Source organism: Microcebus murinus, chromosome 9, assembly GCF_040939455.1.
Source record: "Microcebus murinus isolate Inina chromosome 9, M.murinus_Inina_mat1.0, whole genome shotgun sequence".
In the NCBI taxonomy this organism is placed as follows: domain Eukaryota; kingdom Metazoa; phylum Chordata; class Mammalia; order Primates; family Cheirogaleidae; genus Microcebus; species Microcebus murinus.
In genome coordinates, this window is record NC_134112.1 from 9,177,066 (window position 1) to 9,194,571 (window position 17,506).

General features: G+C 44.8%; 1 protein-coding gene across 1 annotated transcript; it reads right to left on the bottom strand.

Annotated features, from left to right (window-relative positions):
* Positions 1-11,162: 11,162 nt before the first annotated feature.
* IGFBP1 (insulin like growth factor binding protein 1) lies at positions 11,163-16,188 on the bottom strand. The gene is made up of 4 exons (XM_012763425.3): positions 15,719-16,188; positions 14,115-14,299; positions 12,743-12,868; positions 11,163-11,836 (listed from the first exon to the last, which is right to left on the bottom strand). Exons 1-4 carry the CDS (start codon positions 16,077-16,079, stop codon positions 11,705-11,707), a joined length of 804 nt encoding a protein of 267 aa, XP_012618879.2. The 5' UTR covers positions 16,080-16,188; the 3' UTR covers positions 11,163-11,704.
* Positions 16,189-17,506: the final 1,318 nt, after the last annotated feature.

A 17,506-nucleotide genomic window follows, 5' to 3' on the forward strand; every position in this document is an offset into this window, starting at 1 on the left:
TATCTCTCTCTCTCCTTACTATGGACAAGCCTCCAGATTTGTGTCACTAATGAAATGACCCTTCAAGGGCAAAATATGTCAGCTATAGTAGAAAACTTCATAAACACAAGTATATTTCCCAGCTTCCATCTCTAGCAAGAGAACCCAAGCAAGATAGTTTCTGTGGCCTTCGTTGGCATCTCGTGGAGCCATTGTGTCACATCTGCAAGATGGTCCAGCCCTAGGAGGTTGCACTATTGGCTCCATACCCATGATGGATGATGGTGTGTGGGCAGGTTTGGGCAAGTCAGCAAATGCATCTCTGTGACCGTGTGTTCCTTATCTTTTTGGGGGTTATGTCCCACATTGTCCCATCTAACACTACTCAGAGGAGCCTTCTCCAGCATGCAGGGCAAGGGTCAGAACAGACAGCCCTCCTGCCCCGTGCCTTTCTGCCACTCTCTGCTAGGAGAAGAGAAGGGGACAAAGGCAGGAGAAAGGAGGAGACCCCAGGAGATGCTCTCTGCAGCCTTGGAACAATGGTCACTTGTCAGAGCCACTCCAGGTAAAATACTGAGCCTGTGGCTTCAGGGCATCAAAGGATAAGCTGCATGTAAGGAATTCCCTCCTGTTTAAAGCAATACCTGATCCACTGATGACATTTCTAAAATGGTACACTTATCATAGAGTGTTGTGTGCAATGAGCAGTAAGGCTGATCATGTGAGAAACCAGGAAAAATGGGAGGACAGCCCCCTGTGGGTGCTATGCCTACAAAGCCTTGAGGATGGAGGGAGACAATGGGCAGAGTGAGCTCCTTGGGAGGAGCAGGTGCAAAGAGGCCATGGAGCATGCTGGGGCAGGATCCAGGAGTGCCCAGGCAGCCAGGCCATGTGTCTGGAAATCCAGGACTGGAGCTTGAAGGCCCATGGGAGCTGAGAAGGGCAGTGAGCTGCACAATGATGCTTGCTTTATAAACCCACTAGGTCTGTCTTTCTGGAAGCCACCAACTCATGTACACTCCTGGTCCTCACCCCTTAACCTCTAACCTCTGCCACTTTCCACACCTTTTGATGATGAATTCTATGTGTCAACTTGACTGGGCCATGGGGTGCCCAGATTAAACATTGTTTCTGGGTGTGTCAATGAGGCTGTGTCAGATGAGATCAGCATTTGAATCAGTAGACTCAATAAAGTAGATTGCCCCCCTCAGTGTGGACGTGGTTGGACATCATCTAATCAGTTGAGGGTCTGAATAGAACAAAAGGCAGAGGAAGAAGGAGTCCATGCTTTTTTTCCATCTCATCCTCTCTGGCCCTCAAATTGGGACTTATACCATCAGCTCCCCAATTCTGAGGTCTTTGGACTCAGAACCAGCTTCCTTGGTTCTCTAACTTACAAACTGCAGATGGTAGAATTTCTCAGCCTCCATAATTATACGAGCCAAATAATAAATCTTTTTTGATAGGTTATTGCCGAGAGAGAGAGAGAGAGAGAGAGAGAGAGAGAGAGAGACTGCCTGTCCTGCTCAGCAGCCGACTCGTCCCGGGCCCACAGTGCGCATGTGTGGAATGTGCGCCGCACTCTCCAACGGCCCTCTAGCAGTCTGAGGGACAGTGAACTGGCCCCCTGTTTAAAAGGTTTGAGGACCCCTGCTATAGATGGATAGATATAACCTAATGGTTCTTTTTCTCTGGAGAACCCTGACTAATACAATACCTTTGATCACCTCTTCCTTCTAAATGGTCTCCTGCTACCTTGAGTACATACCTTGAGGTTGCATCCCCCTGGTTCTCCCGCCTCTCTGCTTTGTCTACCTCCCTCCCTTGGCCTCCCAGCTAGATTCTTTGGGCTCCTTCTTATCCTCTGCCTTCTCTCTCAGCCAACTCTGCCCTCTCAGGCTTTCTTCTACCATCCCCTAAAGTCACATGTGCCCCAAAAACCCACACATGCACAGAAATGAACAAGCAAGGGTGCTCGACTCCCTGGAAGCCAACACAATGCAGGTGTTATGACAATGGCTTCCTGAGATTTAGCTATTAAACTGACACACGTTAGAAAAAATAACAGTCGCCAATGTTGATGAGGGTGTCACAGTGGGATTCCAGGTTTTCTGCTGTGGGAAAGGCAGCCTGTCCAGAGGGATGTTTCTGATGCAAACAAACTCCTGAACCAGCCATCCCACTGCAGAAGCAAATCCTAAAGGCATCATCTGAGATGTGCACAGAGAGTTAACTACAAGGACATTTTAAATTGAAACTCATTCTTACAAAGAAATATTATGCCACCACTGACATGTTTTTGAAAAAGAGTTAATTAATATGGAAAAATGTTTGTGGCGGGCTAAAAGAAAAGCAGATGTTATTATATTGTGTTCACACACAATTACACATAAAACTAAAAGGAAATACACCAAAATATTAACCCTGGTTATTTGATTATAGATAATGTTTTTAATTTATTTCTACTCCATTACAATCTCAACAATTTCTATACTGAATATAATTTTCTTTCTTTTCATTCAGAAAAATTTGCTGCATTTTTGATGTCCCTGCCTCCAACTCCTGTCTGAGCAGCGAGCCTACATTTCCATTAGCCCACTGAGCATCCTCTCCAAGGTTGTAGGGGCATCTCCTACAGCCCGGACATCCCATCCCATCCAGCTACCGCCCCGAACTTTGGAAATGGTCTTGACTCCCATCCTTGTCCCACATTCAACCAGTATCATTTATTTACTTTTAATCTCCTAGGAGGGCACACAACAGTGAACAAAATACAAAAAAATCACTGCCCTTTTAGAGAAAGACAAGAAATAAGATTAGTGTGGCATATAGGGTGTTAGATAGTAAGTTCCATGGAGAAAAAAATTAAGGGAAATATGAAGTGTTAAGTGTTATTGCTGCTTTCTTTTCTTTCTTTCTTTCCTTCTTTCCCCTTCTTTCTTTCTTTAATTCATTCTTTCTTTCTTTTCTTTTTTTTCTTTCTATTAGAGAAGCTAGCTAATGAAGGCCTCATTAAGAAGGTGGCTTTTTTCTTTGTTTTCAATTGACACATGTTGTACACATTTATGGGGTAGAGTGTGATGTTTTGAAATCAGGGTAATCAGCATATTCATCACTTCAAACATTTATTGTTTCTTTGTGATGAGATCATGCAAAATCCTCTCTTCTAGTTATTTAGAAATATACATGATTGAGGAGCCTTCATGACCTAATCATCCCTTAAGGGCCTCACCTCTTAATATCATCATCACATTGGCCATTCTTTTTCAAAACCTCAATTTTGTAGAGGACAATTCAAACAATAGCAGTATGAAATATCTAATAGTTGAAATAAAGAGCAAAATAGATTGAATAGATAATAGAATAGATAATGGATACAGCTAAAGGACAATTTAATAAAGGGGGAAAACAAGTTGAAGAACTCTCTTAGAAGGAAACAGAAAGAATAAAGATTAGAAAATATGAAAGAACAGTTGAGAGAAATGAAGGACAGAAGCAGATATGCCATTCAGATAAATGGGAAATATTTAAAGAAATAAGAATACAAGTTTTTAGAATTAAAAAAAAAGACATTATATTGAAAAGCCCCATAGAATGTAAAAAGGGATATAGTTTCAAAGACATTGCCAGGCGAATTATGGTGAAATCTTAAAATATCAAAATACCAAGAGAGAAAGAACAAATCACAGGTTAAAAAAAAAAAAAGTGTCCAGTTGACAGCACATTTTTAAAAAGCGAAGCAGGAAGATGAGTGAATAACTTAGAAACTAGAGTTTTATACCCAGCTAAACTCCCTTTAAAAGTGAGGAAATCATAAAATATTCTCAGGCATTGAATGTCCAGGAGGTTCGCCACACAAAGGAAGCACATTAACAGCATTTTGAAGGAAGAGCTTCCATAGGGAGGGTAAAAAATCTTGGAAATGTTGAAGACATATAAAGTGAAAAGGAATAAGTACCATGGAGCATTAAACTCCTAGAGGGTATAATAAAGAGCTTATATAGTAAAAAAGAAGTAACAAAAAATATAGGAATATAGAAAAACTAGGATAAATGGAAATAATATACCAAGCTGACATAAAAAGATTAAAGATTTAGCTGGCATAAAAAGATTTGAGTGATTCTCAACCAGGGACAATTCTGCCCCCTAGAGGACATCTGGTAATGTCAGAAGGCATTTTTGATTGTCACAACTGGAGGATGTTGCTGGCATCTCCTGAGTGGAGGCTAGGGATGCTGCTAAACATCGTATAATGCACAGGACAACCCCCCACCCAAATAATTATCCCATCCAAATTGTCAACAGTGCCAACATGGAGAAACCCTGATTTAAAATATGTTAAAATTTCCAACTAAAAGATAGATTCAATTGCTAAAAATCAATATGTATTTTATAACAACAGACGTATCAAACAAAAACTATACAAAACAAAGCCAGTAATTGTTAATATCAGGCAAAATTATATTTTAAGACAACATTTTCTTAGAGATAGAAAAAAAATCACTACAAAATAATAAGATAAATTAACCAGGAGTATTCAGCAATTCTAAACATGTGTGCACCTAATAAAATATCTTCAAACTACTTTAAATGGAAATTAAGATAATTATATCAAGAAGTTTACATTTTTACCCTCTTTTCATTGATAGTAAGACCAACAAAAACAATCAGTAGGGATTTAGAAGATTGGAACCTCAAAACCAACAAGCTTAATCCAATGAATACATGTAGAGCAGTTAGAACTTATGTCCCCTCAAGAATGTGTGGAGCATTTTAAAAATCAATCCTGTGTTAAGGAAGCCTTATACACATTATAAAGGAAGCCTCCAAAATTGAAAGAATAGATGCCATATAAATAATATTTTATGATCACAATATGAATAAATTTAAAATTAATTAAAGTAATAATTTTTAAAAATTCCCACATTGGTGGAAATTTGAAAATCACACAAAAAAATATCTCAAAGTTAAAGAGGAAATCAATACTGAAATTAAAAACTATCTAGAAATTTAAAACTACCTTGAAATCAAAACTCTCTAGATAACACTAAGTGATGGTCACGAAAGCAAGAGCTGAAGTTCGCAGAAAACACATGCCTGAAAACCTACAGCAAATAAGAGAACATGTCGAGAACAGCAAAGTGATCACCTAATGAAGTTAGAGTCAATACAAAGAACATAAATAGAAGAGGTGATAAAAATGAGAGTAAAAAGCAATGACAGAGGAAAAGCAAAAGATGCAATAGAGAAAATCAACACAGCCAAAAGCTGTTTCTTTGAGAAATCTAACAAAATAGATAAGCATCTGAAAAAACTGTCAAGAGCAAAAGAAAAGTTACAATTATCAACATTGCCAGTTTGGGGAGGGTCATAACAGATGGAGCAAAAGAAAGCAAAAGACTACAAGAAAATGTTAGCAAAACCATGAAATGTCAAATATGAAAATGTAAGGTGTAAAATTTCTTAGAAAATATAACTTTCAAGAAAACATTAAAAGCCTGAATATTTCTGTAACTATGACACATTTAAAAGAATAATTTAAAATATTCTCACAAAGAAAGCCCCAAATTATTTCACAAGTTCTACCAGGTGCTAGAGAAACAGATCATCCTATTTAATAAAAATGTTTAAGAAGTTGTAAAAAGAAAGAAAATCCCTTGAGTCATTCCAAAAACACTAGTATAACCTTAAAATCAAAATCAATTAAAAATGAAAAGACAAATACATGCCTATTTTTCTCATCAATGTAAAAATAAAAAGGAAATTGTTAATAAAGCAAACCCTACAGTCCCTATAAAAGGTATTATACCATTACTAACTTAACTTACTCAAGACATATGAAATAATTTTATATTAGAAAATCCATAAATATAATTAATCACAGTAATATAGTAAAAAGAGAGATTATACTTAATGGAAACAGCAAACACAGTTTACAAAATGCAACACAGTAAAAATTGTTAATAAATTAAGAATGTAAGAGAATGCTCATTATCTCGTAATGGATATATATTAAAAAATGAGCCGGGCGAGGTGGCTCACGCCTGTAATCCTAGCTCTCTGGGAGGCCGAGGTGGGCAGATTGCTCGAGGTCAGGAGTTCGTAACCAGCCTGAGCAAGAGCGAGACCCCGTCTTTACTATAAATAGAAAGAAACTAATTGGCTAACTAACATATATACAAAAAATTAGCCGGGCATGGTGGCGAATGCCCGTAGTCCCAGCTACTTGGGAGGCTGAGGCAGGAGGATTGCTTGAGCCCAGGAGTTTGAGGTTGCTGTGAGCTAGGCTGACGCCACGGCACTCACTCAAGCCTGGGCAACAAAGCGAGACTTTGTCTCAAAAAAAAAAAAAAAAAAAAAAATGAAACCCAGCAAGTGCATAATTCTAAATGGGGAAACATTAGAAGCAGTTTCTTGAAAATCATAAACCAGTCAAGGATAGTCATTCTTACCATTTCGATTCAACATGGTATGAGAGAACTGAATTTGTACATTAAGGGGAAAAAAAAATAGAGACTCAACAATTTGGAAATCACTGTCATTTACAGATTATATGATCATTTAAGTTTAATTTGATTGTGGTCTAAGAGTAGATATTGTATGATTTCTATTCTTTTAAATTTGTGAAGGTGTGTTTTATGGCTCAGAACGTGATCTATCTTGGTGGATGTTCCATGTGAGCTTGAGAAGAATGTGTATTCTGCTGTTGGATGAAGTAGTGTAAAGATGTCCATTAGATCCACTTGATTGATGGTGCTGTTGAGTTCAGCTGTGTCTTTACGATATTCTGCCTGCTCTATCTGTCCATTTCTGTTAGAGGGTGTTGAAGTTTCCAACCATGATAGGAGATTCATCTACTTCTTACAGTTCTGTTTTACCCTGATGTACTTTGATGTTCTGTTGTTAGACACCTGCACATTAAGGACTGTTGTGTCTTTTTAGATAATTGACTCCTGTTTCATTATGTAATTCCCCATGCTATTACTGATAATTTTCTTTGTTCTAGAGTTCACTTTGTCTGTAATTAATATAGTTATTCTTGCTTTTTTGATTAGCGTTAACATGGTATATATATATATATATGTGTATATATATATATATATATATATATATATATATCTGTTTTAACCTGAGTCTTTATAGTTAAGGTAGGATTCTTGTAAACAACATATAGTTTGGTCTTAGTTTTTTTTTTTTTTTTGGCACTCTGATATCCTCTGTCTTTCAGTTGGTGCATTTAGAACATTTACATTTAAAGTGATAACTGATATATTTTGTTAAAATATGCCATGTTGATAAATGTTTTCCATTCATTGTATTATTTTTTGTTTTCCCCTCTCTTTTTCTGCCTTCTCTGAATTTTTTTCTCAGGTTTCAACTGAGTATTTTCTATAATGTAATTTCCTGTCCCTTCTTACATATCAACTATACTTATTTTATAAATTTTTAATGATTGTCATGATTAATTTTATGTGTCAATTTGGCTGCACCCATAGTGACAAATGTGTGGTCAAACATTATTCTGGCTGTTTCTGTTAGGGTGTTTTTAAATAAGGTTAACATTTAAATTTGTAGCCTGTGAGCAAGACAGATGGTCCTCCATCCCATGAGTGGGCATGAACAATCAGTTGAAAGTCTGGATTGACCTCCTTTAAGCAAGAATGAATTCTTTTTACCAGCAAACTGCCTTTGTACTTGGACCACAGCACTGGCTCCCTCCTGGCTCTCCTGCTTACTGACCTGCCCTGGAGGTTTGGACTTCTCAGACTCCATAATTGCTTAAAATAAATCTCTCTATATACACATCCCATTGGTACTGTTTATCTGGAGAATCCAGACTGATACAGATTTTGGTACCAGGCATGGTTCTAGAGGAACCGAACCATAAAGATGTGTTTTCATAATTGGTTCTGTGGTTTCTGGAATTGGCTATCTAATTTGATTAGATAAAGACTCTAATAGCTCCATTTCCAGTAATAAAGAGAACACCGATAGTCCCTGGCAGGATGTGGCAAGGATCTGGGTGACCATGTACATGATACCTTCAAACTAAAGAGCAAATGACATCATCTGGTTGCTGGTAACTAAGCAGGATACAATGGAGAAAGAAAAGGATGAGCTCCTGGATTCAAATTCCCGGCTCCAGCACCACATAAATAGCCTGAAAGCTTCATTATACACCCTGAAGGAGTTCCTTGTCTCCGGTAGCTGCAAGACCAAGACTGCTATAAACCAAACTCAGAGTCTCTTCCTGTGAGTGGCTCACTTACAGTGAAATTTGAATTCCCAGCTTCCACTTTAGCAGTGTTTGTTATTAAAGTGAGGGCCCATCTATTGCAAAAAGGAAAGAAGTGGAAGAGAGCAGGAACCTGAAAGTGGAATGGGGATGTGCCAGAAGACCCTGATGAAGCCAGAGATGTTGAGTCCCTAAGTTCTGCTGAGTTTTCGTTGCCAATAGGGGCTGCGCCCCACGGCATCGAGGGATTGACGCTGCATTGCCAGAGAAAACTAGAACGGCAGCCCCTGAGGCAGCTGCTGTGCAAAACAATGCTGCTTCTCCTCAGGACCCCCCACCTCTCCTTGCTTCTAGACCTAGAGCTAGACTCAAGTCCCAGCAGCACCTGAAGGTGAGGCACAGTGCGTAAGCCAAGGGCGGAGGGCTGCGCGCCAAAAGAGCTACTTGAGTTCTGACTTACACAGCCAGAAATTCAGGGAATATGTGTGGGAATACATATTACACGTGTGGAATAATGGGGAAAGGCGCATAAAGTTGGATTAGGCCAGATTTTTTGATATGGGCTCACTCACCAGAGATTCTGCATTTGATGTTGCAGCTCTGGGAGTCAGAAAGAGCTCCAAGTTTGGTTGGGTGACAGAAACATGGGCCAAAAGGTAGCCCATAGTAAATGATCTGCCTTGATTTACTGTAGAAAAAGCAATTCAGAGGCTTAGGGAGACTGAAATGTGAGAGGGGATTTGTCATTGAAGACCTACTCTCCCACCGTGGACAGGTCCAAAGGACAAACCTTTCCCCATGACATGAGAAATCCACTTGTGAGAGGGAGCCCCAGCATCCCTCAGGAGGTTGCGATTGCTCCTGTCTGCAGACAGACCTCACAGTGGGAACTGCAACCACAGAATTGAGAAACCCAAATGCAGGTGGAGTAACTGGATCCCAGGATGGCAGGGGCCAAGCGGCACCCAACTGCCAAAGGCGAGATGGGCGTGGTTATCGTAAGTGGCAGCAGAGGCAAAGCAGCAGTGTCAGGGGTCTGCGTAGCTGTGGCATCGGCTAGTTAGTCATGGTATTCCTATTCCTAGAAGTGAAATAGATAGGAAACCTACTCAATTCTTACTTGATCTGTGGATGCAAAAAAGTTCTAATGAACAAGTCTAACCTGAATCATCAAAACAGAGCCATGGCCTTTCAAACAATGTTCACACCTTGAGCCAGGTTACAGACCTAGAACCCCTTGAATGAAGGGGAGGCCAACTGTCCCTGAAGAAGGACCGTAATACACGACCAAATATTTATACTGTTAAATCTTTCTCCCAGTTTTCTCCAGACCAGAACTACAGCCTTTCACCAGGGCGGCTGTGTACTGGGGGAAAGAAATAATGAGACATTTCAGGAGCTACCTGGCACCAGTTTTGACTTGACATTGATTTTAGGAAACCCAAAACATCTCTGTAGTTCACTAGTCAGAGTAGGGGCTTATGGAGGTCACGTGATCGATGGAGTCTTAGCTCAGGACCGTCTCACAGTGGCCCAGTGGCCCCAGACCCATCCTGTGTTCCTTTCCAGAATGCTTAATTGGGGTAGGCATGCTGAGCCGCTGGCGCAATCCACACTGGTTTCCTGACCTTCTGAGTGAAGGTTACTGTGCTGGGAAAGGGCAAGTGGAAGCCACTAGAACTGCCTCTATCTAGGAAAATAGTAAATTGGAAGCAATGTTGCCTTCCCAGAGGGATTGCAGAGTTTAGTGCCACCATAAAGGACTTGAGAGGTGATGATTCCCATCACATCCCCCTTCCACTCTGCCATTAGTCCTGTGCAGAAAACAGCTGGATCCTGGGTAATGACAGTGGATTGATCATAAGCTTAACCAGGTGGTGACTCCACTTGCAGCTCCTGTACCAGATATGGTTTCCTTGCTTGAGCAAATGCACACATCTCCTGGTCTGCAGCTATGGATCTGTCCTTGTCCCAGATCAGGCTGGCCGCTGCACTTGAAATGAGGACTCTGAGCATTGAGTTCACAGATCAGTCCTGGAGGCCTGGCAGATGGCAGCCTGGGGCAGCTCTGCAGGTGGAGGGTTAAGGGGGTGATTCAAGATGGGTAGCCTAAGCCTCCAGGGAAAAGCCAGAACTCTGGGGGAGACCACTGCCCAGCTGTGCTGGGGTGCATGCAATGAGAGAGGCAGCCATGAGCACCCCGGTCTCCTGGGGGGCTGCAGGGAAGGGGTGGTGAGGAGAGTCTCCGGCTTTCCCCAGGGCAGAGCAGGGGTGTCCGAGAGACCATGGGGCTGGACACAGCTAAGAGGCCCAGGCAGGATCCTTGGGGATGGATGAGGTGTGTGTGTGGGGGGGAGACATGGGGTGGAGAGAAGGAGCATTCAGAGGTGGCCGAGAGTCAGGAGGGCCAGTGACAGGCAAGCCAGGCGGGTCACAGTTTTAAGGAAGGAGAACGTAAAGAAGCAGAGAACGCAGTTACAATCAGGGCTCAGTCTTAGAAACAGAAGTGACAGAGGACGTTGAGAACCCTTCAGGGGAGGAGGCTGAGAAGAAGGGAGAGTGAGAGAGGAAAGGTGAGGCAGGGAAACCAAGGAAGCATTTCTGTCTTGCGTTTAAGGTTTAAGAGGGAAGAAACCCTGGGCCTACTTACGAGCCAGAAGGAAGGGGCAGACCAAGCTGAGAGGAAGGGGCGAAGGACCCTGGGGAGGAAGAGGACTAAGTGAGAGGCGGGACGGGGATGCCCAGCCTGGCCCGGGCAGAGGGGGAGGTCCCGATGCCGCTGGAAGTGGGACCCTGGGGGCAGCCTGGGCAAGGCGCTCTGCGGGCCTAAAACACCATTGGATGCCGCAGAGGCACAAAACTGCATGAGGAAGGTGAGGGTAAAGGACGAAGGGATTTCAGAAACCAAGAGGATGTATTCCAATAAATGTCCACAGCAGTAACAGTATTTCAGGTGGAATATTTATTCCAAATCTGTTTATTTTATGCACACATTTAATAATATACCCAGCACACATTTTCGCCCGCAGCAACCTCACCACAGGTAGCTCCCGTTACATAATCAACATTTTCACTTTCCCTGCAAATTCACATCATATGTGGATCGTGGAATATATGAGTTAACTGCTCTCCTTTAAATTGGTTGAGAAATCACTGCCTAATATTTGATCTTGCATTTTCTAAGCAGTATTTTTCCAAGCTCTTTACAAACAGAAGCATGAGCTTGGGAGAGCTGAAATACACACATTTACACACAGTGTGGTAAGAAGTATTTCATGATATACAAATTAATAGTACTAGTTACTGTGTAGAAAAAAATAAACTTACAGTGAATAAATAAACTAACAGCTTTATATATCAAGTAATATGTAGAGTATAAAAAGTAGTTTCTATATATACATATACATATATAAAAATGTGTGTGTTCTAGAGTATAAATACAGAATATACTTAAATATTTCATGTGAAGGAACATTATTGCATCTCTTTTCAGTTTTGTAAATTAAAATATTGGTGGCAGTTGGGGTCCCCTCTGACCTCCAGAGACCCTGGGATCTTCTTCCCGCTCCAAGGGTAGACGCACCAGCAGAGCCCCGCCTCCCCGTCCATGGACGTCTCGCACTGCAAGGACAGGACCAAGGTCAAGAGCAGCAGGTGAGGAGCTGATGGGGAAAGCGGAGCTAGGGCTGGCTCTCGTCTCAGGGCAGCCGAGTGCTGCAACGTCAAGCCGAGGGGATGGGCCGTGCCAGCAGCTACCCATGATGCAGGCGAATCCTGCACCCGCCTGGTTCTCCTTGTGGAATGGGGACAGTGGGCGAGTGGCACATGTGATAATGACTTCGCCTATATACCAGACGGTACGGCGTGTGCACAGCTGTCTGCCCCATGGCCCCAGCGGGGAGGAGCCCAGGCCCAGAGGGAACATGTCCCATGTGTGACCCACTATTCCTTGCCTGTTATAAAGCAGGGCCTAATCCTCAGTTTCCCCCAATGAAATCCACAGAACTCATACTTCGCTGAGTCCTAAAGTGCTCCTTAAAATCAAGCTTTGGTTTGTTTCATCTCATTTATTATTTGGGAAGCCACAAAAATGCTATTGTGTTTTATTGTAGAGTTCTTTTTTCTTTGTGGGGGGCAAAAAAGTAAGTGACATCTAAACATATACTTGCTTTCCTAAGTTTGTTCCCTTCCTCTCTTGTTATACGAGAGGACAGGGAGATTCCAAGTGTTGGGAGGCCTGTGAAAGTCCTCCCCCTCTGTGGCTTGCCCAGTGACCAGCTGGCGCTTAGCCCCAGGGTTCCCAGCCCACTGTGGGTTTTCCTGCTCTGGCTGTGATATATTGCCCTGTTCGCTAGGCTATCTTGGGCTATCTGTTCCTGGTTCCCAGAGGGTGGATCTTCCTGAATATGACCAGTTTTGATGTGCATTTGGGACTGGACATTCTTTGCCATGAAAGACCACGGCTTTGCAGGGATGGAGGGCAACAGTCCCTACCCCCATGAGGACGCACGCTGGCGAGGCCCCTACCTGTCTGCTGTGATAAAAGCCATTCTTATTGCAGTTTGGCAGATAAAATTTGTAGATTTCTTCTGCTTTCTGTTGTGCCTTGGCTAACCTCTCCAGCACTTTGTAGAGTTCTCTCTGGCAGGGTTCCTAAGAGAACGATTTGACATTAGGACAAATGACAAGAGAAAGGGAATTATCGGCCTACATTACCACTGATTGAAGAGTGGCCCCAGGACCTGGCCATGGGTCCGGGGGTCATGTGATCTGCCCTCTCGGGGCCTCATTTTCCCACCTGTGGTGAGTCTCTGTCTTGAGTTGCTAAGATAGAGGATGGGAACTCCATTCTCTCCCTCACTCAACACTCTCCACACATCTACACAGAGACATCCCCTAGCAAGAGCCTGGCTGACACAGCAAAAGTCTTCCCAACCCCTCCTGCCACCTGCCAAATATTTTTGAAGCCAGCCTACAGTTTGAAAGGAGGGTAGTCAAAGGTCTCTGAATGGAGAATTTAGCAGAAGAGCTTTCTAGATTTTGAACAACTTTCCTTTGCAATCTACAAGGTTATTTTACATAAACCAAAATTGAGTGAGGATCAAGGCATTCATCTGGATAATTTGAAATAAGAATTAACTTTACTTCATTTGTCATCATTTCCAGATGAAATTTTGAAGTGTCTAGAAAATGGTTTCATCCTCCGCTTTTCTGGGTGTGCATATTTTCTGAGTGTGCATAAATAAAGAAAAAGCCTTATTTTTTTTCCCTCAAAAGAACGCAAATTGCTCCAACTTTGATTCTCTGTCGCCATCAAGTGGTAGAAGTGAAAACAGACTGTTAATTAAGATATGGGGAGCCGATGTTTAATGAGTTCAGAGCTTCCGTTTGGGAAGAGGAAAACGTTCCTGAGATGGATATTTGTGATGTTTGCAGAATACTGTCACTGTATTTAATGCCACATAAACCTGTACTTTAAAATGGTTAAACCAGTAAATCTTAGGTTATGTATAGCTTATAACAATTTTTTTTTAAAGGAGACAAATGATACAGCAGGGGCTGGGAGGAGTAGTTGGGACCTTGTGCTAAGCTTTGGGATAATGTCACTCAGTGCTCTGACACCCTTACTTTAGAGATGAGCTAGAGACATGAAGTAACCTATCTAAGGGTACACAGCAGGAGTTGCACCGTCTTTGCATCCGGGGCCTCGTCTCCTGAAAGTCCTTGTGTTAACAGCTTGACAAAGCTAAGCTGAGAAATGACTATTAGGTTTGGGGGGAAATGGTGTGTTTTTCCAGGGTGCAAGGACCAAGAAGGAGTGGACCAGGCCCACTTGTCACGGCCAATTCAAGTTACAGTCTCCAACAGGAGAGTTCCCACCACCCACTCGGGGGCTCACCTTCCATTTTTGGATGTTGGCAACGTCGCGAGCCCTCATGCTCTCATAGGTGCTGATGGCGTTCCAGAGGATGGGCCGGTCCTCGCTGGAAGGGGCCATCAGATGGAAATTCTCCAGGAGCTGCTCTTCTGTCATCTCTGTGCTCTCCGTGGACACATTCTCTAGGGCTGCAGGGCTCTTTGCCTCTGGAAAGGAAATGCCACAGACCCATGAGCCCTCCCAAAGCAGCTGCACTTGGCCCCCGTGAAGTCACTTCCTTCCCTCAAACCGAGCTGGGACGTAAGGATGGCCACGGTCATCAACCCCATTTCTGTTAACTCTCTGTTTAAAGACCTTCTAACGGTTTCTGGGAAGAGTGATGACCCAACAGCAATATCACTTCTCTTCTGGACAAGAGTAATTTTCAGAGTCTGGCCAGGGTGCCGTGTGTTTTCACTTTTACAGTAGCAAGAGAGGGGTGTAAGGTACATACTGGCCAAGGCTGGGGAAAACCCTAAAATAGCCAAGGATTAAGGTTCAATGCCTAACCCTCACTATTGGGGAACTTCAGCTTCTCCATCTTTAAAATGGGAATTTTACTAATCCCACAGGAACAAGTGGTAGAGTTCATCCAGTAGTGGGGGCTCTCGAGAGCAGCTTTCCTGACCCCCAGCCCTAGCCTCTCCTCTGCTGGGGGCCCTGCCTTCCTGCATACTAAATGACTTCTCTGCAATCCCCTCCCTCCCCAAGAGGAGAAGGGGGTCCCCACACATCTTGCAGATAGAGTCCAAAGGTGCACGGACAGAATCATACAGAAGTGGCCCTAAGGGACCCCCTGCGGAAACCCATCTCCTCTGCAGATCACTGAGACAACTCCATTTCATCTACTCTGAAGGGCAGAGTCACTGGCTCCCACACACATTCCTGTCAGGCTGTGGAAGCCCTGAGTCCTCTAAGAATCACACAGGACGTGCAACCAGCCCAGATGAGGAGACAGGGGGCTGGAGTAGAGAAAGAGGCATTTCCTCTGCTTCCCACTACAAACAAATCACTGCTTAAATTCAGGAAAGAACCTGATTGTCAAGTTCTTAGGGGCAACATACACATCAAACATTGTTTTTCTATGGCAATGAATGGAAGTGAAGTTTTTAGCCTAAACTTTCACATTATGTTCTGTAAACATCTGGGAAGCACATACCGTATCCACAGGATGTATATTACAAAGGATGTTCCAAAGACCTCCTGGGGAGGCCAGCGGGAGCGATTCCCATCTTAGGCCTTTCTGGATACTCCAGCCCTTGGGGCAGGGAGGAGGGCAGGACCTACAGGGTGGCACCCTACAGCTGGGGCAGCCCCACCACATCTCTGCATGCCTATTGTCGGGATCCCCAGAGATCCCTGGGCTGCAGGCAGGGAGCTCTCTCCCCAGCTCCCTTGTAATCTGCATATGCCCTTGAACCTTTCTCCCTTCCTCTCCTAGGGTATTTCCTGTCAAGACCATGCAATGCCTTCAGCTCCTTTCCCCACCGCAGGCTCTGGCTGCAAGTTTGGACAAACCCCTGCTGAGCATCAGACTCACTCATCTGTCCCAGGGCGGGGCAACAGGGGGTGGGAGACAGTGGTACCTGTGGCCTCGGTGCTGGGCGCGGAGGCGTCCGGCTCCGGCATGCAAGCGCCCTGGCCGCGGGTGAGGGCATGCAGGGGACGCGGTTCCCCGGGCAGCGCACGGCAGCTGAGTCCCCGGGCGCAGCGCGCAGTGGCCACGCCGCACGCAGCGCCCAGCGGCAGGGCGCACGTTGGGCAGCAGCCGCAGCCGGCCGGGCGGGCAAGCTCCGGGCACGAGGCGAGCACTGGCGGGCAGAGGGCGAGCTTCTCAGCGGAGCAGGGCGCGCAGCGCCACGGCTGGGGAGCGCCGGCCGCCACACCGACCTGGACAGCCAGCAGCAGCAGAAGCCGCCCGGCACCGGCAGCGGGAACCACGAGCATCTCCGGGAGGGGTCTGCAGGCAGGAGCTGATGCTCTCTGGGCAGGTGGTGGCAGACAGTGGCTGATACTTTCTGGGCAAGTAGCGGTGGCCGATGTTCGCTGGGCGGGTGGCGGTAGCGCAGTGGCCGACGCTCGCTGGGTAGGAGGCAGTGGCCGATGCTCTCTGGGCACAGCGGGCCCCTTATGAAGGGCGCTGGCCGCGCCACTTGGACCAGGAGGTTAATGATTGGCAGCTCGGCGTGCTGGGAGGCTGGTGTTCAAAATAAGTTTGTTTTGCTCCTACGCTCAAGGCCGTGCGCAAAACGTAGGTGGAAGGAGGGTAAACGCTTCAGCTTTGACTGTTTGTTTTGTTGTTACGGTGTTCGGGCCCAGAGCTAAAGTCCACTTCTAACAAGTGCACAACCAGGTGGGGAATGGCCTTTGTTTTGGTTCAAGGGGCATCACCGGCCTAGCCAGCCAGTGCTTTTCAACAAATCCAGGAAACTGAGAGATCAACGGGCAACACCTGCCAAGCCACCGGCTCTCAAATGGGGAAATCAAGGCCCAGGGTGAGGAAGGGTGGGACCAGGTTAGAATGCAGATCTCTGCAAGCTCTAGTGGGTTCTCCTGACAAAGCTCAGAACTGCTTCTCCATCTGCAGGAAGAAGGCCCTAATCCACAAGGAAATCAGTAGTTCATCCCAGTTCTCTGCCAAGCTTCCCAATCTAGCTCCAGCTCCAACCGAAGGATCTCCAAGGAGGAGAAAGGCGCAGGGCCTTAAGTAATAGCGCCAAGGCTGCGGCAGTAGAGCCGGGACCCCAAGGTGCTGCTGACTTTCTGGCTTAGGCCAGATGTTTATCAGCAGTCAAATACAAAGATTTTGTCTTTAGTCAAAATTCTTATTTTTTGGATATTCTCTTGAGTCACAGGAAGAAAGTCAGTATGAATGAAAGAAAATAAAAAATGGGCCCATCTTTAGGAGCTGCAGGCTCTCCTCGCACCCCCTGCAGCTGTGATTGGGGACCGTGCCATGCTCCAGGCCTGCCCCTTGGCCTCTCCTGTGTCCCTCATTTCCTCACCAGCCTGCTGCCATCTTTGCTTCCTGGTCCAAGTACCGGCTCAGAGCTATCCCCACGTCCCAGCCTGTTTGCCCTGCAGGTCCCTGAGGAGCAGTGTTTCTCAGACCTGGGGACTTGGGATGGCCTGTCCAGCCCCTCACTTTACAGAGGATACTGAAGCCGGAGAAGGAAGGACATTGCCAGGTCGAAGTCACAGTGGCTGTGATAGCACATTCTGGACAAGAGCCCACACTCCTGACGCCTGTCACCCAGTCCTGTTCACAGAAGCGAGCCCTAAGCAAATGCCTTTCTCTGTAATTTGGCTAAAGTGCTTTGAACAACACAGGTGTTGCGTAAACTCCAACTGACAGTCCTGCTTACATTCAAGGA